At 37.2% G+C, this 15,760-nt stretch overlaps 3 protein-coding genes across 3 annotated transcripts; all 3 read right to left on the reverse strand.

Moving 5' to 3' along the window:
* Positions 1-100: 100 nt before the first annotated feature.
* LOC148693914 (cysteine-rich receptor-like protein kinase 10) lies at positions 101-3,535 on the reverse strand. The gene is made up of 7 exons (XM_088678289.1): positions 2,586-3,535; positions 1,974-2,117; positions 1,740-1,861; positions 1,377-1,587; positions 1,057-1,294; positions 781-931; positions 101-698 (listed from the first exon to the last, which is right to left on the reverse strand). Exons 1-7 carry the CDS (start codon positions 3,496-3,498, stop codon positions 369-371), a joined length of 2,109 nt encoding a protein of 702 aa, XP_088534415.1. The 5' UTR covers positions 3,499-3,535; the 3' UTR covers positions 101-368.
* Positions 3,536-4,247: 712 nt separating this feature from the next.
* On the reverse strand, positions 4,248-4,977 carry LOC148693915 (uncharacterized). Its single transcript, XM_088678306.1, has one exon. The coding sequence runs from the start codon at positions 4,900-4,902 to the stop codon at positions 4,414-4,416; it is 489 nt and encodes a 162-aa protein (XP_088534432.1). The 5' UTR covers positions 4,903-4,977; the 3' UTR covers positions 4,248-4,413.
* Positions 4,978-7,326: 2,349 nt separating this feature from the next.
* LOC148693916 (cysteine-rich receptor-like protein kinase 10) lies at positions 7,327-10,601 on the reverse strand. Its single transcript, XM_088678301.1, has 7 exons — positions 9,643-10,601; positions 9,045-9,188; positions 8,811-8,932; positions 8,448-8,658; positions 8,128-8,365; positions 7,877-8,027; positions 7,327-7,791 (listed from the first exon to the last, which is right to left on the reverse strand). The coding sequence occupies exons 1-7, from the start codon at positions 10,073-10,075 to the stop codon at positions 7,462-7,464; spliced, it is 1,629 nt and encodes a 542-aa protein (XP_088534427.1). The 5' UTR covers positions 10,076-10,601; the 3' UTR covers positions 7,327-7,461.
* Positions 10,602-15,760: the final 5,159 nt, after the last annotated feature.

Below are 15,760 nucleotides of genomic sequence, written 5' to 3' on the forward strand. Positions count from 1 at the left end.
ACAGTAACAACTTATCTAGTCACACTATCTATTGGTTTTATTAAACCCAGAACTCCTCAAAAACCCTAGCAATGCTCTTAAGAATGAAACTCACGTAAAATATTGAATTGTTCTTCTCATTAATTTCAAAGGAAGGTGACAGTTTTTAAAGGGAAAGACTGAAAACAAATAACAACTTCACTCACACAATCATATGCTGATTTCGTGGAGATCTCATCCCTAAGCAACGGAAGCAAACCTAATCGTGGTGAACATGCTCAACCACGACTCCTACAAACTAGGACTTGAGCTTGACTAGGTCTCTACATAGCCAGTCACCATTATTTAATTAAAAAATTTAATTAAACTCGACTAAAAAACTCTCAACACTATCGAGGGTATACTTCAGTGATAGATCCTTCATAAACGGACAGAGATGACTTGCTAATAGATTGAGCGGAGTCTAGCGTTGCCTCTGACATGTTTCCCATTGCTCTACTTTGGAGGAAAAATGCCGGTTGTTGAGGTAATGGTAAAGTAACAGAGTAGCTATTGAGCATGAGAACTACCGATTGCATTGTCGGCCTGTCAGCTGGATCTTCCTGAACACAAAGTAAGCCGATGTGGATGCATCTGATTACTTCAGTCCTTGAATAAGAGTCTCTCAGACATGGATCCAACAATTCCAAAGGTGCCCCATCTCTCCATAACTTCCAAGCCTGCATAAAATTCAAAAGTTTAATTCATGATGCTATGTCAATGCAGGAGAACAGAACACTACACTTTTCATTTTAAGCTTACATGGCTCATGAGGTCCTCAGCTGCATCGGTCTGAAAGAAGTAATTGTTCTTCTTGCCATTGATGATTTCTAGCATTAAAACACCGAAACTATACAAATCGGACTTGACAGAAAAATGTCCGTGCATTGCATACTCAGGAGACATATAACCACTAAAAGGAGCATAACCATTAGTATAGAAATTATAACAAAGATGTAACGAGAAAACATTTCAAATTCAATTAGATAATTGCAAAACAAAAGTGGTCGTGAGAAAAGAATGAAATAGATAACTTACTATGTTCCGACAATTCTATTTGTGCTTGCTTGAGTTTGATCAACCCCAAATATCCTGGCCATGCCAAAATCAGATATTTTTGGATGCATCTCCCCATCTAACAATATATTGCTAGCTTTGAGATCACGATGTATAATTCTAAGTCGGGAATCTTCATGTAGGTACATGATTCCTCGAGCAATTCCTGAAATAATCTTGTAACGTCTTGACCAATCCAATTGCCCCTGTTTCTCAGGGTCTGCAAATCATCAAAATCAAGTTATCATCAACAAATTGCTATTGCAATAGGGAAAGACTATCAGATATTTGAGTGTACAAACCAAATAGGAAACAGTCGAGGCTTTTGTTGAGCACATATTCATAAACAAGAATCTTTTCTTCGCCTTCCAAGCAAAATCCCAATAGCCTAACCAAATTTCGGTGTTGAAGCTTGGCTACCAATACCATCTCGTTCTTAAACTCTTCTGTGCCTTGGCTAGAGTTCCTTGATAGCCTCTTCACAGCTACTTCTTGACCGTTTGAAAGTGTACCCTGCGAGAAAACTTCAATCAAACAACGGAATGTCCACTCATGGCATTCATGGACGGCTTATGAGGCTCCAAAATTATTCAGATTTTGCATGCATAAAAGTTGGAACTTTGTAGACCTGAAGGAGCACTCATGTCATATGCTGATTAACATACCTTGTAAACTTGACCGAAACCACCTTCGCCTAACTTGTGATCATTGGAGAAGTTGCTCGTGGCTGCTTGGATGGTAGCAAAATCAAATTGCAAAGACTCGACAGTAGTAATGTCATTCTCACCTGCACAACCAACCAAGCCATAGAAGCACAATGTTAATAGACGAGGAATAAATGAAGGGAGAATCAATGAGAATAAACAAGAGGAGTAGTGGAGAAGGATATATTTTTCTACTGCTTGGTTCATTTGTTGCTGCTGTGTCGTACTTCTTTCTTGCTCTCCTGGTTCTGCAGCAGTAACCCACAACAAAAAGTAGCACAGATAGAGATATTGGTACAACAATGGCAACAATTGTACTAGTTGGGATTTTACTTTTTCCTGCAAAATAAGCAAAAAAATATCGAGAAATTAGTAAAATCAGCAGCCACAGCGCAACACCATATTCCCCTGTTACAAAGTCCATAATAGCTATCAATTACCTAACAAACTAATCTGATAATACAATAATCACTTGATTGGGCTTCTAAAAAGGTTAGAAACGTTTTGTGACACTTCGCTTTTCCGACAACATTTGGGAGAAAAACTTAAACTACATAATAGAAGCACTTTTCGAAGAATTACATACCTAGATGCACTAATTAGAGTTCTAATGAAAGCATTTCAAGCAAAAATGCTTATAAGCAGAAGCGTCAGTCACGGTTATACCCTTTACGTTCAATTTTGAAATCCTTTTTTTGTATCAGACTAGACTGTCGCTCGAAGAAAATTTCTAACCTATTTATATTTGCTTAAGTTTAAAGTTGTCAACTTTGAAAATTATTTAATTTGAAGAATTGGTCACTTTACCTTTAGGCGAAGGAGGGAGAGGAGGAGGCGGCGGCGGCCCTGGTGCAGGCTCAGGTAATGACCTGGCGTTTTGGTCGTAGAAGGGGTAAACTTCAAACCTAAGATTGCAACTGGGTTTTAGAACTCGTCCCCCAGCACTACTTCTAGGAATTTGTGTTGCAGCTCCCAGAAGACACCAATTGCAATCTCCAGAGGACAGGTCCTGCGTGCACTGCCCAAATCCGTACAGCGTAATGAAACCTGAAACATTCGTTTCTTTCGTCGCAAACTTGTGACTGCTATTGGAAGTCTGAGCGGCCACCTCGGTGACCGTAGCTGCCAGTACCTCGTTGAACCGGTTTTGGTCCGCTATACTACTTGCATTCTGCGTGTTCCACATGTACACAACAGGCTTGTCGTCCGCCCTGGAAAAGAAAGACTCGTTGGAGTAGCGTAGCATGCAGTAGTCGTACCAGATCACCACCTCTTTTTCTACGGGGCAGCGTTGTGGGGCCTCGGCGGTTGCGGTGGCGACACAGGTTTCGCAAAAGTCGGTGCCCACAACGTCGCCGCGGCAGAGGAAGAGGCCGTAGACGGCGTTGTTTTGGGTTTGGACGGTGGTGTTGTAGAAGCCGGTGGAGCGGTTGGCGTTGGACGAGAGGTTGGAGAGGAGGCGGTTGAGGTTGGACTGGAAGGTGGAGTTTGGGGCGAAGGTGGTGTTGTTTGGGCAGACGTGGTAAAGGTATACTGCTTCCGTATTGGTGAGAAAGCTGTGCAGGGTTAAAATGGAGAAAATTAAAAGAACGGTATTCATGCTTTTCGTTTTTGGGTGATTCATCGTAACATCATTGGTTTTTGTACTGAGTATTAACAAGAGTAATGAATGGGTGGTAGCAAGACTTTTCAGTTTTGATTGTTGACTAGAAGAGTTCATCTCATACAACCGGGTTCTAGTCTCAGTGCCATCAACCTCTAGTAAGTGCTTGCAACTTGTCCAAAAGTTGCACTATTTTGTTCATTGATCAATTGTTTTGTTGTTTATCGGTTCAAAAAGCAAAGGTGATTCTATTGGTAGATCTAATTAAGATGTTGTGGTTGATGATTGAATTAAATTGATTAACGTATTTATTTTATATTAATAAAATATTATTTTGTTTAAAATTTTAATTTAAAATTTTAATGTTCCTAACATTATTCAAAAAGTAATCAACGCTTCCTGTTGGCAAGTTTAAATTACTATTTTTATAAGTGATAATCTAAATTAATTTAGGGTATATATAAAACTATTTCAACTATAGGTCGAACAACAATGACACACCTCATGTTTTAAAAGTTATAATGTCATATCTCATCTTATGAATTTGTTGCAATATTATACTCCTGTCATTTTTTCTGTTAATTTATCTGTTAAATACTGACGTGATTTGAAGTCGAGCACATTATGAATTAAAAATTAATTACAATAAAAAAAAAAAAAAATATATATATATATATATATATATATATATATATATAGGATCCGTCACCCTCACCTTTCTGCCCCATTCCACCGTCTTCCCCATCACCAGCGCCTGCCTTGACCTCCTTCATACTTATATTTTCCCTATCAAGAACCAGCACAACCATGGCACAGAGTATTTACACTAACATCCAAATCAAAGGGGAAAGGAACGCATCCAGGAGTTGAAACAAGTCATCAAACCTTATCATTTACCAGTTACATTCCGAACAAATGAAAAAACAAAAGAATTATAAGTGGTAATCAAATTCCCAGGCAATAAAACATCAAACAAATATTCAGTAAAGAAGGAATGAATAGAGGAAGAAAAACCCCAAAAGAACCAAACTTTCAGAACTGTCTGTATCCCAAAAGAGTCCTTGGCATTGCTCTGCCATTACCATTGGCATTCCCTTCCACCATTGCCATTGACGACAAACCCTTCAATTCCTCCATACTCGCGTAGCTCTTCCTCGCCATGACCCCTCCGCAATTGTTGTACCTCTTCTCCCCCGCGCTCACCGACTTACTCCCTCTCGAATTCGACAATATCCCGTACGCTGCTTTCGCCAAACTCTTTGCCGGCATGGTCATCTCCTGCATCGACGGAAGCCTGGACGGCGGATTGCTGTTCTCTTTTCGCAACACGGCTGAGAAATTAGGCACCGATTGAGCGAGAACGGAAGACCCTTTACGCGAATTGGTCAGATGGGTCTTAAATTTGACTTGTTTCTTCAATGGGGTCGATTTCGATTCGAGTTCTTCTGGGATCATGTACTTCCTCCTTAGCCGCGATTCTCTGAGTTCCGCGTAGGCTCTGTATCTAGGTCCTTTCTCCATGGCGAACCTGAAGGAACTGGATGTTGATCTGGGTTAGGATTCTGGGAGAGGGAGGAAGATTTTCTGACCTCCTATTACCATAATCTTCCCGTTACGATTAAGGGTGCGTGAACATTTTATATTAATTCTTTTATAAAAATAATAAGATAAAAAATAATAAAAATATAAAATATTAAGATAACTTAATCGTGATCACATAAATAAATATAATAATCCTTTTATAGAACTCGTCCCCAGAATTTCTTTTAGGAATTTGTGTTGCAGCTCACAAAGACACCAATTGTCCAGAGGACAGGTCCTGCGTGCACGGTGCACTGCCCAAATCAGTGAAACCTGTGTGGGAAAAGAATAGTATTTAGTTTTATTCTGTTGTTTGAATTTTAGGTTAAGCCCATTGGAATTAGAGTATTGATTTCTTGCTTACTAGAATTAGGTTCAGTTGACTATATACGGTGCTTATGTTATGCAATTGACTGCAATGTGTGAAGAAAGTTGAGGTCCTATTTGATTATACATAGTGCTTATGTTATGCAATTGGCTGCAATGTGTTAAGAAATTTGAGGTTTCACTATAAAATCAAATGCAATTTGCTGTAATGTGTAAAGCAAGTTAAGGTTCCAGTATAAAATCAATTGGTAATATGAGGAGTATAACAACACTCTTTCTTTTTTTTTTCTTTTTTTTTTTTTAATAACAAAGAGTATAAAAACACTCTTAAATCAAAATATTTTTACTTTGGGTTGTATTCCCCGTTTCTTTACAACAAAAAAAAATGTTACTTTTTCAAGTTTACCATCTTTGTCACCTAATTTATATGGAGACGCTAAACTAATGAATCAAAAGAAATTCTTTCAAATGCAGAAGATAGCGCTTTATCATAATAGGGGAGCAACTCTATTTATGCTTAAAAATGCAGTTTCGATCTCTACCAATTTTTTTCCTTCTTAACAACTACTTATTAACTCACTACCGCTGTTTTTAGTAAAAAAAGAAAATATATTCTTTCAAGAAAAATAGAGAGGTGATGCAAGATTTGGATTGCCGAGAGGGGCGAATCCATTGTGGGACTTCCTGGAAGTGGGAGAGAGGGAGTGAGCCGAACACTTCAGACTTGGTTGGTGTCATTGACCAGCTAATTAATGTTTGGCGTTAATGTTTTAGTAACCATGGGATCAAATTTGATTGATTGTTAACACTAGATTGTGTCAGTAAATTGAGAATATGAATATACCGTACCAAATAAAACATTAATATGTATAAACTGTTTTTCATATATCATTAAATAATTGGCACTCATACGAATGGCAATAGCTAACCTCATTTGTTCATTCATTTGATTTATGAAAAAAAATAAAATAGCAAAAAAAAGCACCACTGAGAGAAAAAGTAAGGTGCAAGGCACAATCCGAACGTTGGAACGTGCAATGTCTGGTAACAACCCACTGAAGAATATTCGAGAGAGAGAGAGAGAGAGAGAGAGAGAGAGAGAGAGAGAGAGAGAGAGAGAGAGAGACCCTTTGATTTTTTGGACAAAGAGAAAAGAACTTTTTTCCGATCATAGGCATGAAAACTTGAGCCTTGTCAATCACGTCATTTGGAAAAAAGCTTCTTTAGTATTCTTCAGATCATGTGGCGAGTCCACCAAGGGCCAAAGGTGGCCAGTTGACCCGTGAAGGCCAAAGAAATAGCTGAGATCAACTACGGTGACATCTTGATCATCTGGTTGGGGACGCTTTACAGGCCATTATTTTTTGACGAAATAATTGAATGAACTCCCTGAAGTGATGTTTCTGCATACTAAGCACGCAAGCTTTTCTCTTCCTTTAAAATGATATAGTTTTGAACCCGGTCTTTAGTTGTCATTTTCCTTCAAATATTTTAAAGAAAGTTTTAACGAAATATTTTTAGTACGATTTATTTTTAAAATTAAAGATATTTTTACTCTAAATAATCATTTCTAGTACTATTTATTTATACATTTTTATCATTTTGATTAAAATTCAAAATTTTCAAACTCTTTTTATTAGTTTTCCTTATTTTAAAATAAAAAACGATAACAATAAACCACACCCACACCCGATTACTCCCCTACAACCCAACCCCAACCCCGCCACCACATGCGGCCATTTTGCCACCAAGTCACTACTCTCTCTTCTCTTATATTTTCATTCCTCAAATTTCAAGGAACTTTTAAATTAGAAAATTTTAACGAAACATTCAACGTACTGTTCATTTTAACGAAAAACCATATTTTTACATTAAAAAGTCAAACCTAATATTATTCACTTTACCATTATTTATTTTATCCTTATCATTAAAACTCAAAACTTTCAAACCATTTTCATTAGTTTTCCTTTTAAATTATAATCCCAAATATTTTGGTTTATGAATAATTGAATATTGAGGTTTAAAAAAATCAAACGCTTTAACCAACTCATTAATTATAAATCCTGAATCCGCTGCTCCTCACATGTATATATAAAATTCTAATCCATAGTTTACAAAGCAGTAGGTTGAGAAACATATATTACAATAGATCTAACGCCTCATTAATGCACACTATCTAGGATATACTTCAGTGATAGATCCTTCATAAACAGACGGAGATGACTTGCTGATAGATTGATCGGACTCCGACGATATCTTTGGCATGTTCCCCACTGCTCTGCTTTGGAGAAAAAATGCTGGTTGTTTAGGTAATGGCAGACTGACAGAGTAGCTATTGAGCATGAGAACTACCGATTGCATTGTAGGCCTATCAGCTGGATGTTCCTGAACACAAAGTAAGCCGATGTGGATGCATCTGATTACTTCAGTCCTTGAATAAGAGTCTCTCAGACACGGATCCAACAATTCCAAAGATGTCCCGTCTCTCCATAACTTCCAAGCCTGCAGAAAACTCAAAGGTTTAACTCATGATGCTATGTCAATGCAGGAGGAGAACAGAACATTGCACTTTTCATTTTAAGCTTACATGGCTCGCGAGGTCCTCAGCTGCATCGGTCTTAAAGAAGTTACTGTTCTTCTTGCCACTGATGATTTCTAGTACTAAAACACCGAAACTAAAGAGATCGGACTTGACAGAGAATTGCCCATGCATTGCATACTCGGGAGACATATAACCACTACAAGTTGAGAAGGGAAAATTTGACAAATTCATTAGTACAGATAATGCAAAGAAGAGGTGGTCGTGTTAAAAGAAAAGAAGAAAAGGGAGAAACTTACTATGTTCCGACAATTCTATTTGTGTTTGCTTGAGTTTGATCAACCCCAAAGATCCTGGCCATGCCAAAATCAGATATTTTTGGATGCATGTCCCCATCTAACAATATATTGCTTGCTTTGAGATCACGATGTATAATTCTAAGTTGAGAATCTTCATGCAGGTACATGATTCCTCGAGCAATTCCTGAAATAATCTTGTAACGTCTTGACCAATCCAACTGCCCCTGTTTCTCAGGGTCTGCAAATCATCAAAATCAAGTTATCATCGATGAACTGCTATTGCAATAGGGAAAGACTATCAGATGTTCGAGTGTACAAACCAAATAGGAAACAGTCGAGGCTTTTGTTGAGCACATATTCATAAACAAGAATCTTTTCTTCGCCTTCCAAGCAAAATCCCAATAGCCTAACCAAATTTCGGTGTTGAAGCTTGGCTACCAATACCATCTCATTCTTAAACTCTTCTATGCCTTGGCCAGAGTTCCTTGATAGCCTCTTCACAGCTACTTCTTGACCATTCGAAAGTGTACCCTGCGAGAAAACTTCAATCAAACAATGGAATGTCCACTCATGGCATTCAAGGACGGCTTATGAGGCTCCAAAATTATTCAGATTTTGTATGCATAAAAGTTGGAAATTTGTAGACCTGAAGGAGCACTCATGTCATATACTGATTAACATACCTTGTAAACTTGACCGAAACCACCTTCGCCTAACTTGTGATCATCGGAGAAATTGCTTGTAGCTGCTTGGATGGTAGCAAAATGAAATTGCAAAGACTCGGCAGTAGTAATGTCATTCTCACCTGCACAACCAACCAAACCATAGAAGCACAATGTTTAAAGACGAGGAATAAAGGAAAGGAGAATCAACGAGAAAAAACAAAAGGAGAATCGCAGAAGGATATATTTGTTTACCGCTTGGTTCGTCTGCTGCTGCTTGATTGTACTTCTTTCTTGCTCTCCTAGTTATCCAGCAGGAACCCACTACAAAAAGTAGCACAGATACAGATATTGGTACAACAATGGCAACAATTGTCCTAGTTGGGATTGTACTTTTTCCTGCAAAATAAACAAAAAAATATTGAGAAATGGATAAAATCAGCAGCCACAGCACAACACCATATTCCCCTGTTCCAAAGTCCACAATAGCTATCAATTACCTAACAAACTAATCTGATAATACAATAATCACTTGATTAGGGCTTCTAAAAAGGTTAGAAACGTTTTGTGACAGTTCGCTTTTCCAACAACATTTTGGGAGAAAAACTTAAACTACATAATAGAAGCACTTTTCGAAATACATGCCTAGAAGCACTTAAGTAAGCATGTATTAGAAGAGTGCTTATAAAGCAGAAGCGTCAGTTACGGTTATACCATTTACACTCAAATTTGAACCCCTTTTCTGTATGAGATTAGAATATTGTTCGAATAAATTTTCAACGAATTGATATTTGCAAGTTTAAAGTTGTCAACTTCAAAAATTAAATTTGAATTGAAAAATTGGTCACTTTACCTTTAGTCGGAGGAGGAAGAGGAGAAGGCAGCCCTGGTGCAGGCGCAGGTGCCGACGTGGCGTTCTGCGTGTAGAAGGGGTAGACTTCGTACCTAACATTACAACTCGGAAACAAAACTCGTCCTCCGAGTTTCCGATTACAGCAACTCGGAAGTAGGGCTATGGTCCCCCGAAGACAGCGGTTGCAATCCGTCGCCGACAGGTCTTTCGTGCACTGCCCGAGGCTGTACACCGAAATCAACCCACTAACATTTGCCTGATTCGTCCCGAACTTGTTGGCGTCTCCGACAGCCTCACTGGCCGCCTGGTTCACACTCGCCGCCATGACCTGGTTGAACCGAGTCGGGTCGGTGGCGTTCTGCGTGTTCCACATGAATACGCGGGGCGACTCGGCGACGGTGGAGAAGAATGACTCGTTGGAGTAGCGTAGCATGCAGTCGTCGTACCAGATGACCACCTGTTTTTCTACGGGGCAGCGTTGTGGGGCCTCAGTGGTTGCGGTGGCTACACAGGTTTCGCAAGCGTCGGTGCCCACGACGTCGCCGCGGCAGAGGAAGAGGCCATAGACAGCGTTGTTTGTGGTTTGGACGGTGACGTTGTAGAAGCCGGTGGAGCGGTTGGCGTTGGACGAGAGGTTGGAGAGGAGGCGGTTGAGGTTGGACTGGAAGGTGGAGTTTGGGGGTGAAGGTGGTGGTGTTTGGGCAGATGTGGTAAAGGTATACTGCTTCCGTACTGATCAGAAAGCTGGGCAGAGTAAAAATGGAGAAAGTTAAAAGAAGGGTGGTCATGTTTTTCATTTTTGATGATCGATCATAAAATCATAGGCTTTTTGTATTGCGCATCAACAAAGGCAATGCAGGGGTGGTAGCTTGACTTTCAGTCTTGAGCGTTTACCAGAAGAGGGATTTGGAGAATGAGAGATTAAATTTACGGAAAAAATTTTACAAATTAAATAATATGAAAATTGATGATTTGATTATGACTTAAGTATTGATAAAATACTTATTTATATTGATGACACATTATTTAATTTATAAATTTTATCTACAAATTTAATTTTCCTAACATTACCCACCATATTTTAAACGCAATGTTGTTATCATGTAATAAGAGGAAAATTAATGAAAAGAGTTTGAAAACTTTAAGTTTTAATGATAAGGACAAAATAAAGGGTAAAGTGAATAGTATTATGATTGACTTTTTTTGTGTAAAATTGTGATTTTTTCTTTAAAGTGAATAGTACCATGAGCTTTTCGTTAAAACTCTCTTTAATAAGTGATTGAAACTTGTTTGAAAGGTGCACTATTATGTCCAACAACCAATTATTTAGCAGTGAATTGATAAAAAAAAGCAAAGGAAAACTAATGCAAAAAGTTTGAAAATTTTGAGTTTTAATGATAATGACAAAATAAAGTATAAAATGAATAGTATCATGATTGATTTTTTAGTATAAAAATATGATTTTTCGTTAAAATAAACAGTACCGTGAGTTTTTAGTTAAAACTCTAAAAAAACAATGATAATGCTCGAGAAATTAAAATTTTAAACTAATTTTTCTAAACAAAAGTATTGTGGTTGTCAATAATTAAATTATGTTGATTAACGTTTTTATTTTTTATCTATAAAAAAAAATATTTAGTTTAAAATTTTAATTACCCTAAAATTATCCTTTGATTGAGCCCACCTGAATTGCCAACTTTTATTGTTTGTTGTGTCATATTAAATGTGAGTTGATGTTGAAACTGTCTCACTGGGTCATCGTCCTTATCGTCAAATTCATGGTAGAAGAAAACAAGGGGAGAGAGGAAAATAAAAAATAGTAGTTTGAAGCAAGGTAAAATGCAATGGGGACGGGAGTGGTAGAGTGTGACGCCAGACTCGCCGGTTACGTATGGGGAAATTCCAGCTTGGTGTGGATTTTTCTGAGGATTATTTAGTTCATTTTTCTGAGGATTATTTAGTTCTAGCATCAAGGAACAAAAAAGTCCTGAAAAAAATTATTGATTATTAACCACAAGGATGTTAGAAGTTCCTTAAACTTCAGGAGTACGACATATTGGGATTTACTATAGTAATATCTCATTTATCGTCATGTGAAAAGGTTAAAAATTTAAAATACAAGATAATGCATTATTTATTTGAAAAATCGTTACAATGACATTCTTTGTAGTAGTTTTATCTTGTCATCATGGCCCATTGAGTGTTACATTTGGCCAATTGAGAGAGGTAGCCCCACTTAATGGGATCGCTACACTACTAGGTTGCTCTCCCTCATACCCCATCATGTGATAAGTTATTTCAAGATGTTTGTATATATTATATATGTGTTTGCAGTGGCGGAGTTAGAATTTTCAAATAATGGCGCCTTAATTTCAACCAAAAATTTAAAAAAAAAAAATCAATGGACCATTTCTTCGAGCACCTGGTGGGTACTTGCTGATTCATGCCGACATTTGCCAAAAGCTTATACGAACGTATGTTGACAACTACTATGACTAGTAGAGGCTTGTCAAGGACAATAGATGCCGACATTTGCCGAAAGCTTACACGAATGTATGTCGACAACTACTATGACCAGTAGAGGCTTGTCGAGGGCAACATTAGGAAACCATCAAGTAATGTTGAAGACTACCAAGGTTTGTCAATTGAGGCATTTCATCGAGCATTTGGTTCACACAATAGATTCGCATACAAGAAGAGAGAAAAGAAAGATATGGACGATAAAAGAAAAAAAAGTAATGATACTTTGATTCGAACTGATTCTTCTTATGGTCATGTCACGTTTTCTCGTGGTATGATATTAAACGAAGCAAGCAACCTCTGGTGGTTTGGGACTGTTCCGTTTGGAATTCTTGTTTTTGTCCTAGAAATTCTCTTTTTCTTTGGAAATTCATGCATGGGAAAATTGTTACAGATTCTTTATTACAGGATAAAGGTTTTGCTCTTCCCTCCATGTGTTCCCTTTGTTGCTCAATGTGGAAACTCCAAGACATTTGTTTTTTGAATGTTCTTTCTCACTTCAGGTTTGGTCTTCATGTTTAAATTGGTTTGGGGTGATCTCTCCTTTTGATGATATTATGACCTTCTTCACTTATCCTATTCGCAAAGGCTATGGCTCTCAGATTCAACTTTTATGGTGGGGTTTAATTGGTGCCTGTTTATATTGTCTATGGACAACACGTAATAAGCTTCATTTTGACGATATTCAACCTTCCATTACTGCTATTGTTCGCTTAATTAATTGTCAGCTCCTTGTAATTCATTCGTTGAGCAGGGGAAACATGAAAAATTATGTGGAAGAACTTTGTATTCTTTCCGCTATTGTTTTGTCTGGTCGTCCTACCAAGTCACCTCATGTTATTGAAGTTTTATGGAAACCACCTTCTCTACATTGGGTCAAAGTGAATACCTATGGTGCAACTCGTGGATCATCAGGATTGGCAGTATCTTTCATGATCATTTTGGTTCATGCATAGGGTGTTTTGCTACTTTTTTAGGGGTGGCTACCTCTTTTGAAGCTGAATTGCACGTTGTAATTCATGCGGTAAACTTAGCTTGGGAGAAGGGTTAACATTCCATTGGGATTGAGTGTGATACATCCTTGGCTGTTCTTTTCAATTCTACTTCTCATAATCGTGTTCCCTAGCATTTGAAAGTTCATTGGTTGAATTGTCGAGTGTTACTCTTTTCTATGTGCATAAGAGTTACACACATTTTTCACAAAGGGAATCAAGTGGCTGACTGTTTGGCAAATTTTGGAGTGGACCATCCTGGGGTTTATTGGTGGGACTATTGTCCTCCTTGTGCTATTGTTGCGTATCATCATAATCTTTCTCTTCGCCCTAATTTTTGATTTTGTTAGGATGGGTTTTAATTTGTTTTTTTGTAACTGGGTTTTTGTGTTTCAAGCAATTTTCTACTTCTTATTAGGGTTTGGCTGCAAAAGTTGTTTTAGTGGGTATTGGCCTAGTTTCCCGCTTGTATTACGTTTCCTTGTTTCTTCATATTATTAATAAATTCTAGTAGAGAGGGGATGGGCAGGGGGTTTCTAGGTACAATGGTCTTTACTCCTTCAGGAGAGGGTTGGTGTCTTGCACACAACTGTTGACGAAGAGCTAATCTCGCTTAATCCGTCTCTACAAATTATATAAAAATAAAAAATTAGAAAGAGAAAGTTATGATTTAATTTGTCATAATTGTTTATAGGGATCAATATAAATACACAATCAAATATACATAAAGATTTTAAAATTGTTGGGATCATAAGCAATCAATAATCCCATATTAATTTCGACAAGTCACGAACACAAACAACGTGCATATTATTTGCCAAATTCATATCGGTGAAAAATCAAAATTGCAATGTTAGAAAAAACAATTGAAACTCTGCAACCTGAAAAGTCACGGCAGATAGTCTTTGTCGAAGAGTCTAAAGTCAAACAACTTTAATTTTCCGTGTGGAAAAGTTATCTCACTAGATATGTCACTATCTCAGTCAAATTTGTTGAAGAAATGTAAACCAAGGGGACGAACTGACCAAGAAATTGTATAAAACTTCGAAAGAATAAAGTATAAAATTATTATAACATACGATACGATGGAGACGTAAGTGCCAAAAGGCTACCATATAATATACTATTAAACATAAATTTTCAACAATAATATAACAATAACAAAGTTTTTTTTCATTAAATAAAGTTGGCTATATGAATCATAAAATGTCATTGTGTTCGGTTATGTGTCACGTTTTCTGTTAAATCTAAGTACTTTAAGTCTTTTCTTAGAATCTCTTCCAAAGTCTTCCTTGGACTTCCTCAACCCCTTCGGCCATGAACTTCTGTCATGTAATCGTATCTTCTAACTAGAGTGTCAGTAGGCATTCGTTTCACATGTTCAAACTACCGTAACTGATTTTCTCTCATATTTCCTTCAATTTCGGCTACTCTTACTTTACCTCGAATATCCTCATTCATAATCTTATCCTTTCTCTTATGCCCACACATTCAACGAAGCATTCTCATCTCCACTACACCCCTTTTATGTACATGTTGATGCTTCATCGCCCAACATTCTGTGCTATAAAGCATTGTTGGCCTTATTGTTGTCCTATAAATTTTAATTTCCCTTGAGCTTTAGTGGCATTCGACGGTCACATAGCATGCCGGATACACTCTTCCACTTCATCCATCCAGCTTGTATTCTATGGTTGAGGCCTCCATCCAACTCTCTGTTCTTTTGCAAGATAGATCCTAGGTAGCGAAAGCGGTCGCTCTTTGGTACTTCCTGACTTCCAATCCTCACTCATAAATCATTTGAGCCTCTGTTGATTTGTTGCCGATGAGACTTGTTCTATTGATGTTAGATAAATATAATTTATGTTCCTTCCCTTACTAAAGATTTGAATCTTTGAAACAAAGAAGCTTGACAATGTACGTTAAATAATATCAATTAGCTTAAAAAAAATTCACAATGTGAGCCAATTTTTTTTTTCGTTATTAAATAAAGAGTTGTACTATCCACATACTTATTTTTACTTCTTATACATTCTTTTAATTAATGAAAAAGACAAAAGTAACATATAACAGGCCCAAAAAAATTAAACTCCACGGCTGAAAGAAAGCCCAACATGCAACATCAAATCTTTTTTCCAGCTTTGCCCCTAACAGAGGTTAACCCAAATCTGTTAACCTAACTTCACGAAATTACCATCAAGCAGAAAAAAGTCCAATAAAACCAAAAAAATTCATTTTTTTTCTTGCAACAAGCCGTTGCACTACCCACCCAAAACAAAAAAACCCCAAAATTAAAGCTCATATACTGACATGATTATTTATTTAATTTTTTTGGAAACTACTGACATGATTAATTTAAGAACCATCTCCATTTCCATTTTTCCTCTATGGCGTCCCCTATTCCCACTTCTATTTTTCCTCTCCACAATTTCCACAAACTAAAAATATTACTTTTCAAATTCAATTTAATAAACAATGAACTTACACTTCCATTCCATACATATATATATCAGAAAGAACAAAGCTCTTCCCAAACAGAAAAATAATCTACATGTTAAGAAAAAAAAAAAAAAAAGTAACTCATGTAAGTAGTGGATTGCCTTGGC

The sequence above is a fragment of the Pyrus communis genome, chromosome 10, assembly GCF_041283825.1.
Source record: "Pyrus communis isolate YQ-2024b chromosome 10, ASM4128382v1, whole genome shotgun sequence".
NCBI lineage: Eukaryota > Viridiplantae > Streptophyta > Magnoliopsida > Rosales > Rosaceae > Pyrus > Pyrus communis.